General features: G+C 46.0%; 1 protein-coding gene across 4 annotated transcripts in view; it reads left to right on the top strand.

The window, feature by feature from the left end:
* PREX1 (phosphatidylinositol-3,4,5-trisphosphate dependent Rac exchange factor 1) overlaps positions 1-15,775 on the top strand; it is a 221,261-nt gene that overhangs the window by 86,563 nt on the left and 118,923 nt on the right. For all 4 annotated transcript variants that reach the window (XR_006177052.2, XM_008172115.4, XM_008172114.4 and 1 more), the window contains exons 2-3: positions 496-567; positions 6,123-6,245. Coding sequence is in view for 3 of the 4 variants with exons in the window: in XM_008172115.4 (XP_008170337.2) it covers positions 496-567; positions 6,123-6,245 (195 nt within the window). In the remaining variant the exon portion in view is untranslated. The remainder of the gene's footprint in view (positions 1-495; positions 568-6,122; positions 6,246-15,775) is intronic.

The following is a 15,775-nucleotide window of genomic DNA, read 5'->3' as shown; positions in this document are numbered from 1 at the left end:
CTATAGCCCCAGTTCCTAGCTCTGACATGCCCTCAGCTTCTGCAACATGAACATCCTTTGTTGTTCCTTGCAGTCCTTTTCCTTGACATATATCTTGATGGGAGACAGGCATTTTGCCTCCCAAAGTCAAGTCAGAGGAGAGAGAGGAAGCCTTCAAGAGAATAAACAAACAGTTCCTCACATTGGTCTGCCGGTGCTAACAGATATTTAAGTCAAAAAGAGTCAGTGGAGCTTCTGAGAAAGACATTTGTCACAAGGCAAAAACCAAACATCTTTAAGGAAATGCCTTTTATGTACCTGGAATGCTAAGCTCAATCTAACAGTCCTAGTAATGACACGAGGTAGGTTTAGAATCAAGTCTCAGAAATGATCGGTCCGTTGTGTTATAACAGCGTACTTGTGTGGCTGGATGCTAGGGAAAAGCCAGAAGGCACAAGCAGTGAACTCAAGCAGTATTAAGCCATTTGAAAATAATCCCTTTTTCTCTTCCTTCAGGCATTTCTGCACAGAATCAGACAGAATGCTGTGGACAAAGCCGAGAAATACATAACAGAGGAGAATATCAAGGTACTTCTTCCAGCTTTCTCATTTTATTGGCAGTTTTATTAGTTTATGTGAAGAACTCATAATTAGTGGCAGAGAATCCTGGGGGAAATTATTCATGAATATTTCAGTGAATGAGAAATCAAACACCCATAGGTCATATTCACACTTGTTTTTCATTTGTTCTTCATGAACACGTTGCGAGTGACATTTGTCTTGTAGGAATTTTAGTTAAAAACAATTTTTGGGACCTGTAGCCAAGTGAAATTTGTGGCAGGAAGAAATGGAAGTTCTAGAGCTTCAGCCATTAATCTAAGGCTTATAAGCTGAACTGGGGCTTGCTCCTGTAGCGATGACATCAACAGAAGCTTTGCCATGAGCTTTAATGAGCAGAGGATCTGACAGTAATAGACCAAGGTGACAGCAGCAGCATCCTCATCATGACATGAACAAGGAGGTTAACACCCCTTGTTTTCCCCAGAGTTGGTTCCTCCCTTTCATATGTTAGTATTACTGTAATGTCTAGAGACCCTAATCAATGATTAGGACCCTGTTGTGCTATTCGGTGTGCAGTCAGTAACAGTAGGCCTTGCTGCAGACAACTCACTAACTACATGTCAGACAGGACAGACGGGTGGCACAAACCAAGCCAGACGATGTGGGGGTGGGTTGGCAAGATGAGATAACAATAAAATGAACAGAGTTTAGCCAAAAAGTAGAAGTCACAGCTCACCACTTAGTCCATCTGTGCCACATGGGAATGATTGGGAGGCAACAGGATGGGTTAGAAGGAGGGATTTTAAAGAAAAAGGGTACAGATTTTACCAGGGAGTTTTTCCTGTGCATGGGGGAAGGGGGAGTTGGGAAAAGCATGGAGAGGCTTGAGAAAGAAGCGGACAGGTGGGCAACTGAGGCTGCCACTGTTGGCAGAGTGAAGGCAAGAGTCCCTAAGCATTCCTTGTGCAGCCTAGCCTGGCCTGTTAGCAAGGCAGAAGTGTTACCCATCAGCAGAGAGCATGTGTTCAGGGGAATAACACATGCAGTGACTAATGACTACAGATCCTGCGTGCTGCAAAATATGTAAAAAATAAACTAATAAACCCACACACCAATTTGCAGATCTGACGAATGAACAAAGGTGTTGCTGAATGTTATTCTTGCTGCTATTATTCATTTAGTATTAAAACATGTGCTAATTATGACTGTTTCATAATCAAATGCAACAACCACCAGCCCATCCAGAAAACTCCTCATTTTCTCTGATGATTAAATGGATTTGTGCTTGAAGTTCCATTGCACCTCTCTGGGGATGCACCATTATATTTTCGGTTTATTCTTTCGCTAGGTGCCCAGAGGACTTTCATGATGAAGTCTTTAAAGGCTCTTTCTTATTAATGGTTATTATCTTAACCAGCTTGCAGGAACAGAGCTTCCCTTTGGAAATGAAGGGCCTGTTTACATTACAGTGGAGGCGGGTTCATAGCAGCACAGTATGAACGTTATTTCCTCCTTTCTGTTCCCACCAGAAGCAGTTTCAGAGTCTTTCCTGCAGCCAGGAGCTTTTTCTTCTTGGCCTCCCCATGGTGTTCCTCACTGGTGCCCTGTGGAGACAGGTGCCCACTTGTGCTCTGTGTCTCTGGTTACCAGGGAGCTGTGAGATAGCTAGCACCTTGGCTGGCTGGTGGCACATACTGTGGAGAGTGTATAAATGGCTTGGAAGCCTGTTTAAAGATGAATCTCTCTCCTCCTCTCCCTCTTCCTGCAGTTCGAATGTCTGGAGGGAAGTTTAGAGTATTTTGACTGTTATTCGCTGCAAAGCAAAGGAAGAAAATGTCTTTTAGGACCAGCTGGGATAACACTGTCAGTACTAGCACTGTAGATTTCTCTTACAGCCGACATTTTAGGTGGTTGGAGAGTTCAGGGAACCTTGGACACCAGTTGTGTCACCTCTAAAATGACCAGTCCCAGGCCTGGTCTACACACAGTTTTTGTACCAATATAACTAGTTTGGTTTGAGGGGTGATGTTTTACTGAAATAATTATATTGATACAAGCCCTAGTCTGGATGCAGTTATAGCACCATAAAGGTGCCTCACATACATATAGCTTGTCACCTTTCCATATGGGAATAGCTATCCCAGTATAAAGCATTGGGTATATGGCTATAATGCAGCCACACTATGAGAGTTGTCCCACTTTTACTGTACCGGTATAACTAAAGCGACACAACCGTTGTGGGTAGGCAAGTCTCCAGCTGCAGATCCCTGACATAGTGCTGGGACATAGAAACTTCATATCAAACAAACAGACTTTTTAGCAAAGTTAGGGAAGGCCCCTCTGCCCCTTTTAGCCTTAGATGACCTTTGTTACCTAAGGAGCCTGGATTCCATTGGCCATCACAGAACACAGTATATTACACAGCAGATATTCCTTGGATCATAAAATACCCCCTTGAAGACTGCTCCTTGTAGGGTAAAGTCATGCCTGACAGATGTTTTCCTCTTCCTTGCTAATCTCCTTCTGGCACAGCTTTCCTCCTGGCCATGCAACAGAGGCTAACATATCATAACATCAGTTGCAGCTGAGCTGGAGAGCTGTGGTATGTTCTGCTAGGATTTGCACTGGGAATTTTCTGGAAGCAAACAAACAATCCCTCTGTGGAGAGAGAAGCTTGTGTTCCTCTCCTCCTTCCTCTGCTTTCTTTGGTTGAGCACAGCGAGCTGTTCAAAGGCCAATAGTGCCAATTCGCCATGTTGGAATGCTTTATTCTTTTTGAGCCAAATGGTGGCTTTAAGACACAGGCCTGCATTGGGGATGGTGCAGGGCTACAGTGTTCTAAGTCAGTGGTCCTCAACCGGGGGTCCGGGGGCCCCTTGGGGGCCGTGAGCAGGTTTCAGGGGGTCCGCCAAGCAGGGCCAGGGCTAGACTCCCTGGGGCAGAGGGCAGAAAGCCGAAGCCTCTCCACATGGGGCTGAAGCTCGGGGCCTTGAGCCCCACCACCCGGGGCTGAAGATGAAGCCTGAAAAATGTAGCTTCCCCGGGCAATTGTCCTGCTTACTACCCCCTAACATCGGCACTGGCTTTTATATGCAGTAAACCAGTTGTTGTGGCACAAGTGGGCCATGGTGTTTTTATAGCATGTTGGGAGGGGCTCAGAAAGAAAAAGATTGAGAGCCCCTGTTCTAAGTCAAGCTCTGAGCCTCCTGCAGTGAAAGGGGAGAGCAAGTACAATGCAGTTCCATTAGGAGGATGCAGCATGCTCTCCTTTGCACATCCAGCCAACAAGTGTGGAGCGGCAGAGGACTATGGCACTGCCCCCTTGAGAACCTTACAGCAGTGGTGGGCAACCTGCAGCCCGCAGGCCGCATGCAGCCCATCAGGCTAATCTGCTGGTGGGCCGTGAGACAGTTTGTTTACATTGACCGTCCACAGGCACGGCCGCCTGCAGCTCCCAGTGGCTGCGATTCGTCGTTCCCGGCCAATGGGAGTTGCGGGAAGGGTGGCCAGCACATCCCTGAGGCCCAGGATGCTTCCCGCAGCTCCCATTGGCCGGGAACGGCGAACTGCGGACAGTGGGAGCTGCAGGTGGCCGTGCCTGTGGATGCTCAATGTAAACAAACTGTCTCGCGGCCTGCCAGTGGATTACCCTGATGGGTAAATGCCTTAGGGGGCACAGTTGTGTCTATCCTTAATGTAGAGTGGAAGGCTCTTTGAATCCTCAATCTTGCACATGCTGGTAGGGACCAGATACAAACTGGCCATAGGAGGAAATGGACTTCATACCTGTCTTGGGGAGAGTTAGTACTTGAGCTCAAGGTGGTTCCTCCCGTGAGTGGCTAATATCACATTAACTCAGGCTGAAGCATGTGATATCATAGCCAATGGGTAAATTCCAATGCACAATATTGCAACCTGAGAGCATGCCCAATAGCTAAAATGTGGGGTGGGAAGTGCTGGAAGCTTCTGAGTCTCCTGCACTTCACCCAGTGAATGTTTGGACACTGGAAGCCATTTCTCTTTGGTATTGTTTACATCACAAGAGTGTCACTTATTGATGAAGCCAGAGCTAGGCTGTTTGCAGTGTGAGAAATGGCTTGACTTCACCGCATTCCTTCCCTTTGACACAGGCCTGGTTAGAAGAAAGGATTGGAAAATATAGTGTAACACATATATCCCAGATGAGGCTCTAGTATACAGCCTGCCTGCTAAGCCTGTCCTCTAGAGACTGCCAATGCTTATAACCTAGCTGGGCCACTCGTTTGTCGGGACTCCTCTCTCTTTATGGCAGCATTCCAGTCCCTGCACTTCCACTTCCACTCATGGTTTCTTTTCCTATTTCATATGGTGATAACTAAATGTTATACAGCTTGCATGTTTGTAGCACCTTTCACCCAGAGAACTCTGTCAGCATACTACACCCCAAGGGCTTTTTTTCAGACGTGAACTGAGTGTGTGTGTTTGCACATCAGCAGTTGTGCATGCTCACTACCATAGATACTCACACAAAGTCAGAAATCATGTTCACCCATGGCTAGCAAGATACTTATCTAGTAAAAGGATGCACAAATGCCCAACTTGCACCGACACGCAATAGTGCATATCCAAATTAAGGACCTAATTCTCCATTACCCTGCAGCTTGTGTGGCCATTTCCATCTGTGCAAAGTGGGAGTACAATGCTATTATTCTGATTTGGTAGCATTGTTATATTGATTTTGCTCTAGTATAAATAGCAACACAAGGAGCAAGGTAATAGAGAATTGAGGCCCTTATCTACACGTGCACATGTGTGTGTGTGCGCAAGCTGGGAATCAGGCCCTTAATGTGCAGTTATGACTATGTAAATACATGCCTAATTTTGGTCTGAAAAAGTAGGTCCTGTGTTTGAAGGAAATGCTTTGTCCACTAGTCCAATACACGAAAGGTGTGGAACATGACTGCTGTTTCACAGCACACAGCAACACTGCATTGCAGGGTCAGACGAAATGGCGTATATAAGTGAATAGTATCATAATTATTTAAAGGATAGGAATAATAACTCCTTCCAGTTTGCCTAGAAAATCATTGCTAGCCCCTCATGTTGTGCAAAAAGTACCACGGGATCCTTAGTGACCACAAGTGCTGACGTGTTCAAATGACCTCTTATGTCTGTTTCCTCCGAAAGTTGATTTGTCATGAGTGGGAGGGGAAGGCAGAGGACTTTTTTGGCCGTCTCTTTAAATGTGAGTTTGGCCTTTGTGAGCCCACATGGTATTTCCCATTTACCTTCTTGAGAGTTTGTGAGAAACATTCTATAGAACTGACAAAGGCCGATGATGATTATCAGGCCTTGGAAAGTTCATCTTTATTTACATAGGTCAATGGCACAAGCAAAACTAAGATCCTCCCTGGGGGAAGGCTGAGAATGTGAAAGGCACATAATCATCCGTACCCCAGAGACATTTTAAAATGCAGCCACTCCTATTGATTTTGATTGCTTCCTGGCAGCAATAGATAGGCACCGTATTTAGGCACTTCTACTTTAATAAGACACCCCAACCTTCATCAACAGTTAACACTGGATTTCTCTTGGTATTTCAGATCCTGTTTTCCAACATCGAAGACATTCTTGACGTTCACAAGGAGTTCTTGGCTGCCCTGGAATTTTGTTTACAACCAGAACCTCAATCTCAGCATGAACTGGGAAATGTTTTCTTAAAATTTGTGAGTACAATGACTTAATGCTATCTGTAAATGCAGTTTCCTGTCACATGCTCCCATGTCCCTTAGCTAGCCCTAATCTCTTAGTTTTGGTAACTGTACCATGACAATGTGTATCTTTTAAGAACGTACTATATAGGGTGGGAAAAACCTTTGTGAATGAGACTGGAACAATGGCAACCAGATCAAACCCAGCAAAACAAGGAGGTATTTTTAGAAATTCTTCCTCTTCCCCTTGCATAGAATTTCTTTTTTCTTTTCTTCTAATCTAGCTGATCACATTTTACTAAGAGTTAATTTTCTTTGGTTCTAAAAGTTTTAAAAGAGCATCTCCATTCTAAATAGAATCAATGCAAACATCTCTATGTTTTAATACAAAATAAGATTGGGATTTTTAACCCAAAAAAGACAGAAAATTCAAAACTAAGACTCCTACTGTAGCAATTCTCCTTAATAACTTGGTTACATAATGAAGGCCCAATTTAGGTGCGCAATCCCAAGACTAATTTTTGTATAAAATACACTAATTGTGTATGCAAGACAAGTAATTATGAATGTGTACAATTTGATTGGCATCTCACTCACATGCTATTTGCATGCAAAGTTACCTGATTTGCATACAATAACACACAGTTGCATGGACATTTTTTATGTGCGACTGCACTCCCAAGGCGTTTGAAAATCAGAAACCTCCCACATAACATCTTTGCTGAGAACTCTGATAACTTTATTAAACAGCAGCAACTCTCCATTCAAATCTATTCCATCATTCAATAATCTGGGATGATCCAGACTTTATAGTGTACCTCGTCTGTTTGAGTGCACAGAATTCATACAGTCATTTATTACATTCATAAAACCACAGCACCTGCTCCCTTTGCATACATTTGTTTATTTATGATGTGACAATCATGTAAATATTATTACTAGAAGTAGAATGTATTATTTATATTGTAGTAGTGCCCAGAGGCTGTAGTGAGGAGTGGGGCCACACAATGTTAAGGCTATGCAAACACACAGGAGAACAACAAATCATAGAAATGTAGAGCTGGACCAGACTTCAAGGGGTCATCTAATCCACCCCCCCACCCCCCACCCCCCCGGTGCAGAGGCAGGATTAAGTCCATTTAGACCGTCCCTGACAGGTGTTTGCCTAACCTGTTCTTATGGTCCATATATTGAACACCTACTAGTATCACTGCCTGACAATGGGACATACTAATGATCAGATGTTTATTTTACAATTATGTGGAGATGTTTATTTTACAGTTATTAACTGGAGATACTAAAACAGGATGTTCCCTTGGGGGTGCTGGAAAACTGCAGGGTTTCTTATAAAATAGCATTGATTCCACGGAAATGTTAGTATATAGTCATTCGCCCAAATTCAGCCCTGGTGTATAACCCCATTAACCTCACTGACTATAGTTTCTTGTATAAATGTTGTATTGTATAGAGTCACAAGGTGGATGAGGTAGTATCTTTCACTGGGCCAAATTCCGTTGGTAAGAGAGACAAGCTTTCGAGCCACACAGAGCTCTTCTTCCAGACCTCACCCACTTTGTGTCTCTCTAATATCCTGGGACCGACACGGCTACAACTACACGTCAAGTAATATTGTATAACAGTAGTTTTCAACCTGCGGTCTGCAGACTAAGGGTATGTCTACACTACGGGATTAATCCGAATTTATATAATTCGAATTTTGGAAACAGATTGTATAAAGTCGAATGTATGCGGCCACACTAAGCACATTAATTCGGTGGTGTGCGTCCATGTACCGGGGCTAGCGTCGATTTCTGGAGCACCTGCACTGTGGGTAGCTATCCCATAGCTATCCCATAGTTCCCGCAGTCTCCTCCACCCATTGGAATTCTGGGTTGAGATCCCAGTGCCTGATGGGGCCAAAAACATTGTCGCGGGTGGTTCTGGGTATATGCTCCCCCCTCTCCAGGGAAGCAACGGCAGACAACCGTTTCGCGCCTTTTTCCTGGGTGAATAGTGCAGACACCATACACGGCAAGCATGGAGCCCGCTCAGCTCAAGACAGCAGTCATGAACATTGTAAACACCTCGCGTGTTATCGTGCAGTTTATGCTGAACCAGAACCTGCAAAACTAGGCGGCGCGGAGTAGGCTACGGCAGCGCGGCGGCGAGAGTGATGAGGATATGGACATGGAATTCTATCAAACCGCGGGACTCGGTGCTTTGGAAATCATGCTGTTAATGGGGCAGGTTATAGCCGTGGAACGCCAATTCTGGGCCCGGGAAACAAGCACAGACTGGTGGGACCGCATAGTGTTGCAGATGTGGGATGATTCCCAGTGGCTGCGAAACTTTCGCATGCGTAAGGGCACTTTCTTGGAACTTTGTGACTTTCTTTCCCCTGCCCTGAAGTGCCAGAATATCAAGATGAGAGCAGCCCTCACAGTTGAGAAGCAAGTGGCGATAGCCCTGTGAAAACTTGCAACTCCAGACAGCTACCAGTCAGTCGGGAATCAATTTGGAGTGGGCAAATCTACTGTGGGGGCTGCTGTGATGCAAGTAGCCAAAGCAATCACTCAGGTGCTGCTACGAAAGGTAGTGACTCTGGGAAATGTGCAGGTCATAGTGGATGGCTTTGCTGCAATGGGATTCCCTAACTGTGGTGGGGCGATAGATGGAACTCATATCCCTATCTTGGTACCGGAGCACCAGGGTACCCAGTACATAAACCGCAAGGGGTACTTTTCAATGGTGCTGCAAGCACTTGTGGATCACAAGGGACGTTTCACCAACATCAACGTGGGCTGGCCGAGAAGGGTTCATGACGCTCACATCTTCAGGAACACTACTCTGTTTAAACGGCTGCAGCAAGGGACTTACTTCACGGACCAGAAAATAACCGTTGGGGATGTTGAAATGCCAATAGTTATTCTTGGGGACCCAGCCTACCCCTTAATGCCATGGCTCATGAAGCCATACACAGGCAGCCTGGACAGGAGTCAGGAGCTGTTCAACTACAGGCTGAGCAAGTGCAGAATGGTGGTAGAATGTGCATTTGGCCATTTAAAAGGTCGCTGGCGATCGTTACTGACTCGCTCAGACCTCAGCCAAACCAATATCCCCATTGTTATTTCTGCTTGCTGTGTGCTCCACAATCTCTGTGAAAGTAAGGGGGAGGCCTTTATGGCAGGGTGGGAGGCTGAGGCAAATCGCCTGGCTGCTGATTACGCGCAGCCAGACACCAGGGGGATTAGAAGAGCACACCAGGAAGCGCTGTGCATCAGAGAAGCTTTGAAAACCAGTTTCATGACTGGCCAGGCTACAGTGTGAAATTTCTGTTTGTTTCTCCTTCATGAAAACCCGCCCCCTTTATTGACTCATTCTCTGTAAGGAACCCACCCTCCCCCTTCCCCCAGCTTGCTTTCAAAGGAAATAAAGTCACTATCATTTAAAAATCATGTATTCTTTATTAATTGATTATAAACATAGGGAGAGAACCGACAAGGCAATCTTGGTGAGGTTTGGGAGGAGGAGAAGAGGGAAGTAAAAGGCCACTGAAAAAATTCAATATAATGACAGCCTTTTGGTTGGGCTGTCCACTGGGGTGTAGTGGGAGGGTGCACGGAGCCTCTGCCCCCCGCATTCTTACACGTCTGGGTGAGGAGGATATGGAACATGGTGAGGGGGGAGGGAGGTTATACAGCGGCTGCAGCGGCAGTCTGTTATCCTGCTGCCGTTCCTGAAGCTCCACCAGACGCCGGAGCATGTCTGTTTGATCACGCAGCAGCCCCAGCGTTGCAGCCTGCCACCTCTCATCTCGAGCGTCCCTCATGACCTCACGTTCACTGGCATCTTTCCTAAATTTAGATACCGTGTCCTTCCACTCATTCAAATGAGCTCTTTCATTGCTGGTGCATTCCATTATTTCCATGAACATCTCGTGTCGCGTCCCCTTTCTCCGCCACCTTATCTGAGATAGCCTTCGGGACGGAGGAGGGAGGCTTAAAAAATTTGCAGCTTCTGGAGGGAGGGTTGAAAAAAAAGGAGAGAAGTTTTTAAAATGATTACATTTTACAGAACAATGCTTATACTCTTTCACGGTGAACTACACTATTCACATTACATAGCATATGTGATTTCAGTACAAGGTCGCATTTTCCATCTTAATATTGAGTGCCTGTGGCTTTGCTGTTAGAGATCACAGACGCAGGTCCGGGCAACAGAATTCAGCTTGCATGCGGCCATGATAAGCCATTGTCTTTCGGCTTCTGCACCCTCCTTTCCCACATACCAAGCAAAGCCCGCTGACTGCTGCGGTTTTCCTGTTAACCTTCAGCAGCAGAAAACAAACTAACCCCCCCCCATCCAATTATCTGGGATGATCGCTTTATCCCTCCCCCCACCGCATGGCTGGTATCAGGGAAGATCCCTGCAGAAACCAAACTAACCCCCCCCGCCCCCCTCCCGCCATGAATTTTCTGGGATGATCGCTGTACCCCTCCCCCCACCGCGTGGCTGGTAACAGGGAAGATCCCTGCTAGCCAAATGTGAAAAGCTCAGGGCCAATTCCCGCCCCCCTCCCCCGCCGCTCTTGGCTAACTGCAGGGAAGGATTTCTTTTCAGCTACAGGCAAACAGCCCAGTAGGAACGGCCACCTCTGTCCCCTTAATTAAATTCCCGTATTTCAACCAGGTTACCATGAGCGATATCACTCTCCTGAGGATTACACAGCGAGATAAAGAACGGATGTTGCTTGAATGCCAGCAAACACTGGGACCATACGCTGCCAGGCTTTGTCATGCAATGATACCAGATTACTTGCTGCAAGCATGGCGTGGTCAAGTGTCCTACCATGGAGTACAGAATAAGGCTGCACTGCCCAGAAACCTTGTGGCAAGGCTTTTGGAGTACCTCCAGGAGAGCTTCATGGAGATGCCCCTGGAGGATTTCCGCTCCATCCCCAGACACGTTAACAGACTTTTCCAGTAGATGTACTGGCCACGAATGCATCCCAAGTCCTCAGGGCAAAGTAATCATTAAAAAACGCTTGCTTATAAAACAAGTTTTATATTTTAAAAGGTAAACTCATCTGAGGTCCCTTCCATGGGGTCATGGTCTTGCATACTGGCTTGGGAGGGTTGGGAGGGTACTTCAGTCAGGCTGAGAAAAAGATCCTGGCTGTTGGGGAGAACGGAGTGCTGGGTGCTCTCTGCAAGCTCGTCCTCCTCCTCCTCCTCCTCTTCCCCGTCTGCAGAATCCTCAGGTGTAGCTGATGAGATTATCCCCGCCTCGGAATCCACGGTGAGAGGTGGGGTAGTGGTGGCGGCCCCCCCCAGAACTGCATGCAGCTCAGCGTAGAAGCGGCATGTCCGCGGCTCTCACCCGGAGCGACCGTTTGCCTCCTTTGTTTTTTGATAGGCTTGTCTGAGCTCCTTGACTTTCACGCGGCACTGATCTGAGTCCCTATTGTGGCCTCTCTCCATCATGCCCTTGGAGATTTTTTCAAAAGTTTTGGCATTTCGTCTTTTCGAACGAAGTTCTGCTAGCACTGAATCCTCTCCCCATATAGCGATCAGATCCAGTACCTCCCTCACGGTCCATGCTGGTGCTCTTTTTCTATTATCGGCCTGCATGGTTACCTGTGCTGATGAGCTGAGCTATCTGTGGTCACCTGTGCTCTCCACGCTGGGCAAACAGGAAATGAAATTCAAATGTTCGCGGGGCTTTTCCTGTCTACCTGGCCAGTGCATCCGAGTTCAGATTGCTGTCCCGAGCGGTCACAATGGTGCACTGTGGGACAGCTCCCGGAGGCCAATACTATCGAATTGCGGCCACACTAACCCTAATTCGAAATGACAATATCGATTTTGGCGCTACTCCGCTCGTCAGGGTGGAGTACAGAAATCGATTTTAAGATCTCTTTATTTCGAAATAAATGGCTTCGTTGTGTGGACAGGTGCAGGGTTAATTCGATTTAACGCTGCTAAATCCGAATTAAAGTCATAGTGTAGACCAGGCCTAAGATTTCCAAAGAGGTCTACACCTCCATTTGAAATTTTTTAGGGGTCCGCAAATGAAAAAAGGTTGAAAACCACTCATATATAACTTTGTTATTGTAATGTTTAGTAATTCATTCTTAATCGAATACCCCTTATTAATGAAATATACATAAATGTGTAATAGAGAAATAATTAGACTGGGGTTCTCAACCATTTTCTTTCTGAGCCCCCCTTCCCCTGCTATAAAAACTCCAGGGCCCAGCTGTGCCACAACAACTGTTTTTCTGCATATAAAAGCCAGGGCCGGCGTTAAAGGGTAGCAAGCAGAGCAATTGCCCAGGGCCACACACCACGGGGCACCATGAAGCTAAGTTCTTCAGGCTTTGGCTTCAGCCCTGAATGGTGGGGCTTGGTGCCCCGGGCTGCAGTCCCGTGCGGCGGGACTTTGGCTTTCTGCTCTGGGCCCTAGCAAGTCTAACTCTGGCCATGCTTGGCGGATCCCCTGAAACCTGCTCGCGGCCTCCCAAGAGGCCCCGGACCCCTGGTTGAGAACCACTGATTAGACAATAATGCTAGATGGATGAGTGCTACTGCAAATTTCGCTTGTATTGGAGTCTAATGGACTGGCACATTCTGCATCAATTTGCACTGAAGCCCGTACAATGCATTGTTCATAATGTCTACACGATTCTGTTCCACAGTTCCCAAGAGACAAAGGCCTGCAGTCCATACATTGCAGTGAGTCAAACTCCTTCCAGTTCAGAATATACAGTCAAAACTGGTCATAACCATAATTGCTATGTGTGTTCACCTAGGGCTCCAGTTCTAAGGAGATGCAGAAATAATGCTGGGAGGTACTATCACCACTTAGTTCCAGGCAAGCAATGACCAAGAGAAGGTTAGCAAAGGGGGAGAAAGCAATCTCTTAGTATGTGGGGTCCTGCTGGAGCTCAGAAGATAATATACAGCCTGAAGTGCAGCATTGTGGAAGACAGAAAGGGCTAATTCTCAGGGGCCAGTGTCTTGCCACAATGCAGATTTAAATAATGATACCCTGACAACTGGCAGTGAGATTTCTAATGCATTGGCCTGGGTTTAAAGCAGATCTCCAGTTCCCCTCTTTGCTTAGGGTACCAGTGCCCCATGTCTGTAATTGGTACTGTTCTAGTGAAGTCGTGGCACGTGTGAGCAAGCTGTACTATGGAGGTACCGTTGTTCTCAGCAGTTTTCTATGGAGTCATTGCATAGTTTCAGCGAAATGGTGGGCAGTATTTTGTCACAAGGAGAATAAAGGATGGAACACTCTGGGCGTTGAAGGGAAAAAGCCAACAATGATCCCCAAGAGATGCAGTTCTGGGACATAGCTGTAGAGCTGACACTTTTTCCATAGCACATGTTGTTAGCCAGTTTGACAAGTGAGCAACCTAGATGCAGAAGGGAGAAAACCTTGAGATAACAAATATTCTAAAAATAAATCTTGTAAGTCTCTGGGTCCCCCTAGCAAATAGAGTAGAATGAATAGATGGATTTCCCACCCTGAATTGCATATGAAAATCACTAAAGGTTTTGTGAATCCAAACATCACTCTCGCCACATTGTTTTTCATTATGGTCAAGTCACAGCATAACCCAAAGGGGATTAGTGGTGAGGAAGTTAGATAAAGCCTGTGACCTGAATGTGCCCATGTATCTTCATGATCACCTGACTTAATAGCAAGTTCATCATTGTTCCCGATTATAAGTGCCACTTCCGTGTCACCTGCCAGATGTTAGCACAGATGTTCCCCTGCAGCAGATAGCTGTTTTTAAAAAAATGCTAAATTCAGCAAATAGAGTGAGAATCCCAGGACTCAAGTGCCCACAGGCTAATGGTGTCTCTTTCTGACATTTCCCTTGAATTTCTAAGCTCTAAACGTTTTCCCTGAGTTTCCTTGTCATAAAGGCTCTTTTATGCAGACCATGGAAACATCAGGCTGTCTGCGGACCAGAAATGCACAGAGCTGGCGAGAGCTTGGTCTCTCTGTTATTGCCAGAGCTGATTCATGTCGGGTGGAAGCAGTACAGGAAGTCTGTGTGCAGATTCCTGGATCACAGTGAACTACCTGCTGACAGTGATATAACCTCAGAGGCCAAGCAGCATCTGCCTCCATATAACTTATGGTCTGAACAAAGCACAGAACTCCCCTTCCCCCACAAAAAACCCTCACAACACACAAGCGCTTTCATGGGACTTTGAGTTCGCTGTTATTTTTACATGACTGCTCCCTGCTGGAACAATGGGGCTTCCCATCAATGTCACAACAGTTAGGCACAAGTCAGCCAAGCAACATCTATTGATGTATATCTATGGCAACTGACCTGCACTGTAGGCCAGCCTTAGCCTTCATTCCGCCTTGGATCAGCAGTAGGGTGACCGGCTAGCAAGTGTGAAAAATCGGGACAGGGAGTAGGGGGTAAAAGGAGCCCATATTAAAAAAAGCCCCAAATATCAGGACTGTCCCTATAAAATGGGACATCTGGTCACCCTAATCAGCAGTGATGAAGACAAGACAGGTTGCTGACTAACCGAGCCACTAGGTCTAGGTAGGAGCCTTACTGGCTGATGGAAAGGAAGAGTATCAAAAATAGGGTGTAGATGCACCACTTGTAGGTCCAACCTCCAGTTCAGCAGTGCTGGTTTATTTGATTCCATCAGATTTCTGAGCTGCTATTAATTTGAATTAGATACATCTGCTGTTTGCCTGGTGCTGTGTGAATATGATCAGACAATGCTGTCTCAAGGATGAGGCAAGTTAATGCAGCATCCCCTAAGTACACTGGAATCTAGCAATCTCGAAGCATTTAAGAATGTGCTTAAGTTCCTGAATAAGGATGGAAAGGACCGCATGGTTAAAATTAAATGTGTGCTTAAATGCTTTGATGAATCGGGGCCCAAAAGCTGAGGGGCTCCTTTGAGGGGAACTTTTTTCTCTCCCCACTCCAAGGACTCCATGCAAGGCTCAGAGAGAATATGGGGGAACAAAGCTTTTAGGAATATTCCAATTTAGAGCAGTAAAAATTTATTTTTGTCAGTACAGCATCTCTGGGTCTGGATGCACATGGGGAGCAGATCTGCTGAGTAAGAAGGTGTCATTTTTACACAGTCCCTTGTCTGACCATAATTGCACTTTAAGGTAGTGGTAACTGTAGGTTCAGCATTCCAGGGGATAACATCTCTAATTATGGAACTGATCATTTCTTCATTGATGGGAAGGAGGGAAACCTCAGTGTCACCCAGAGAGGAAATTAAATACTTCAGACACTGAGTAATTTAAAGAATAGCTCTCATACTTGTGGGTCTTATGCATGAAAGGCAGCTGGAAAGGACTTGATGAAAGCACTCTGCTGTGTGTATAATTATTATATTGAGTCAAGTTTAGCAGGGTGATTTTGTCATGATACAAATATAAGCTCTCAGAATGTGGAACACATGAAGCTGCAGTCAGTAACCTGAGCAATGACATTTGCTCCTGTTGCATTGATACAAGCTCGCCTCCTGATCTGAAACAGA

This window comes from Chrysemys picta, chromosome 13, assembly GCF_011386835.1.
Source record: "Chrysemys picta bellii isolate R12L10 chromosome 13, ASM1138683v2, whole genome shotgun sequence".
Classification (NCBI taxonomy): domain Eukaryota; kingdom Metazoa; phylum Chordata; order Testudines; family Emydidae; genus Chrysemys; species Chrysemys picta.
This window is presented reverse-complemented; position numbering and strand designations above follow the sequence as displayed.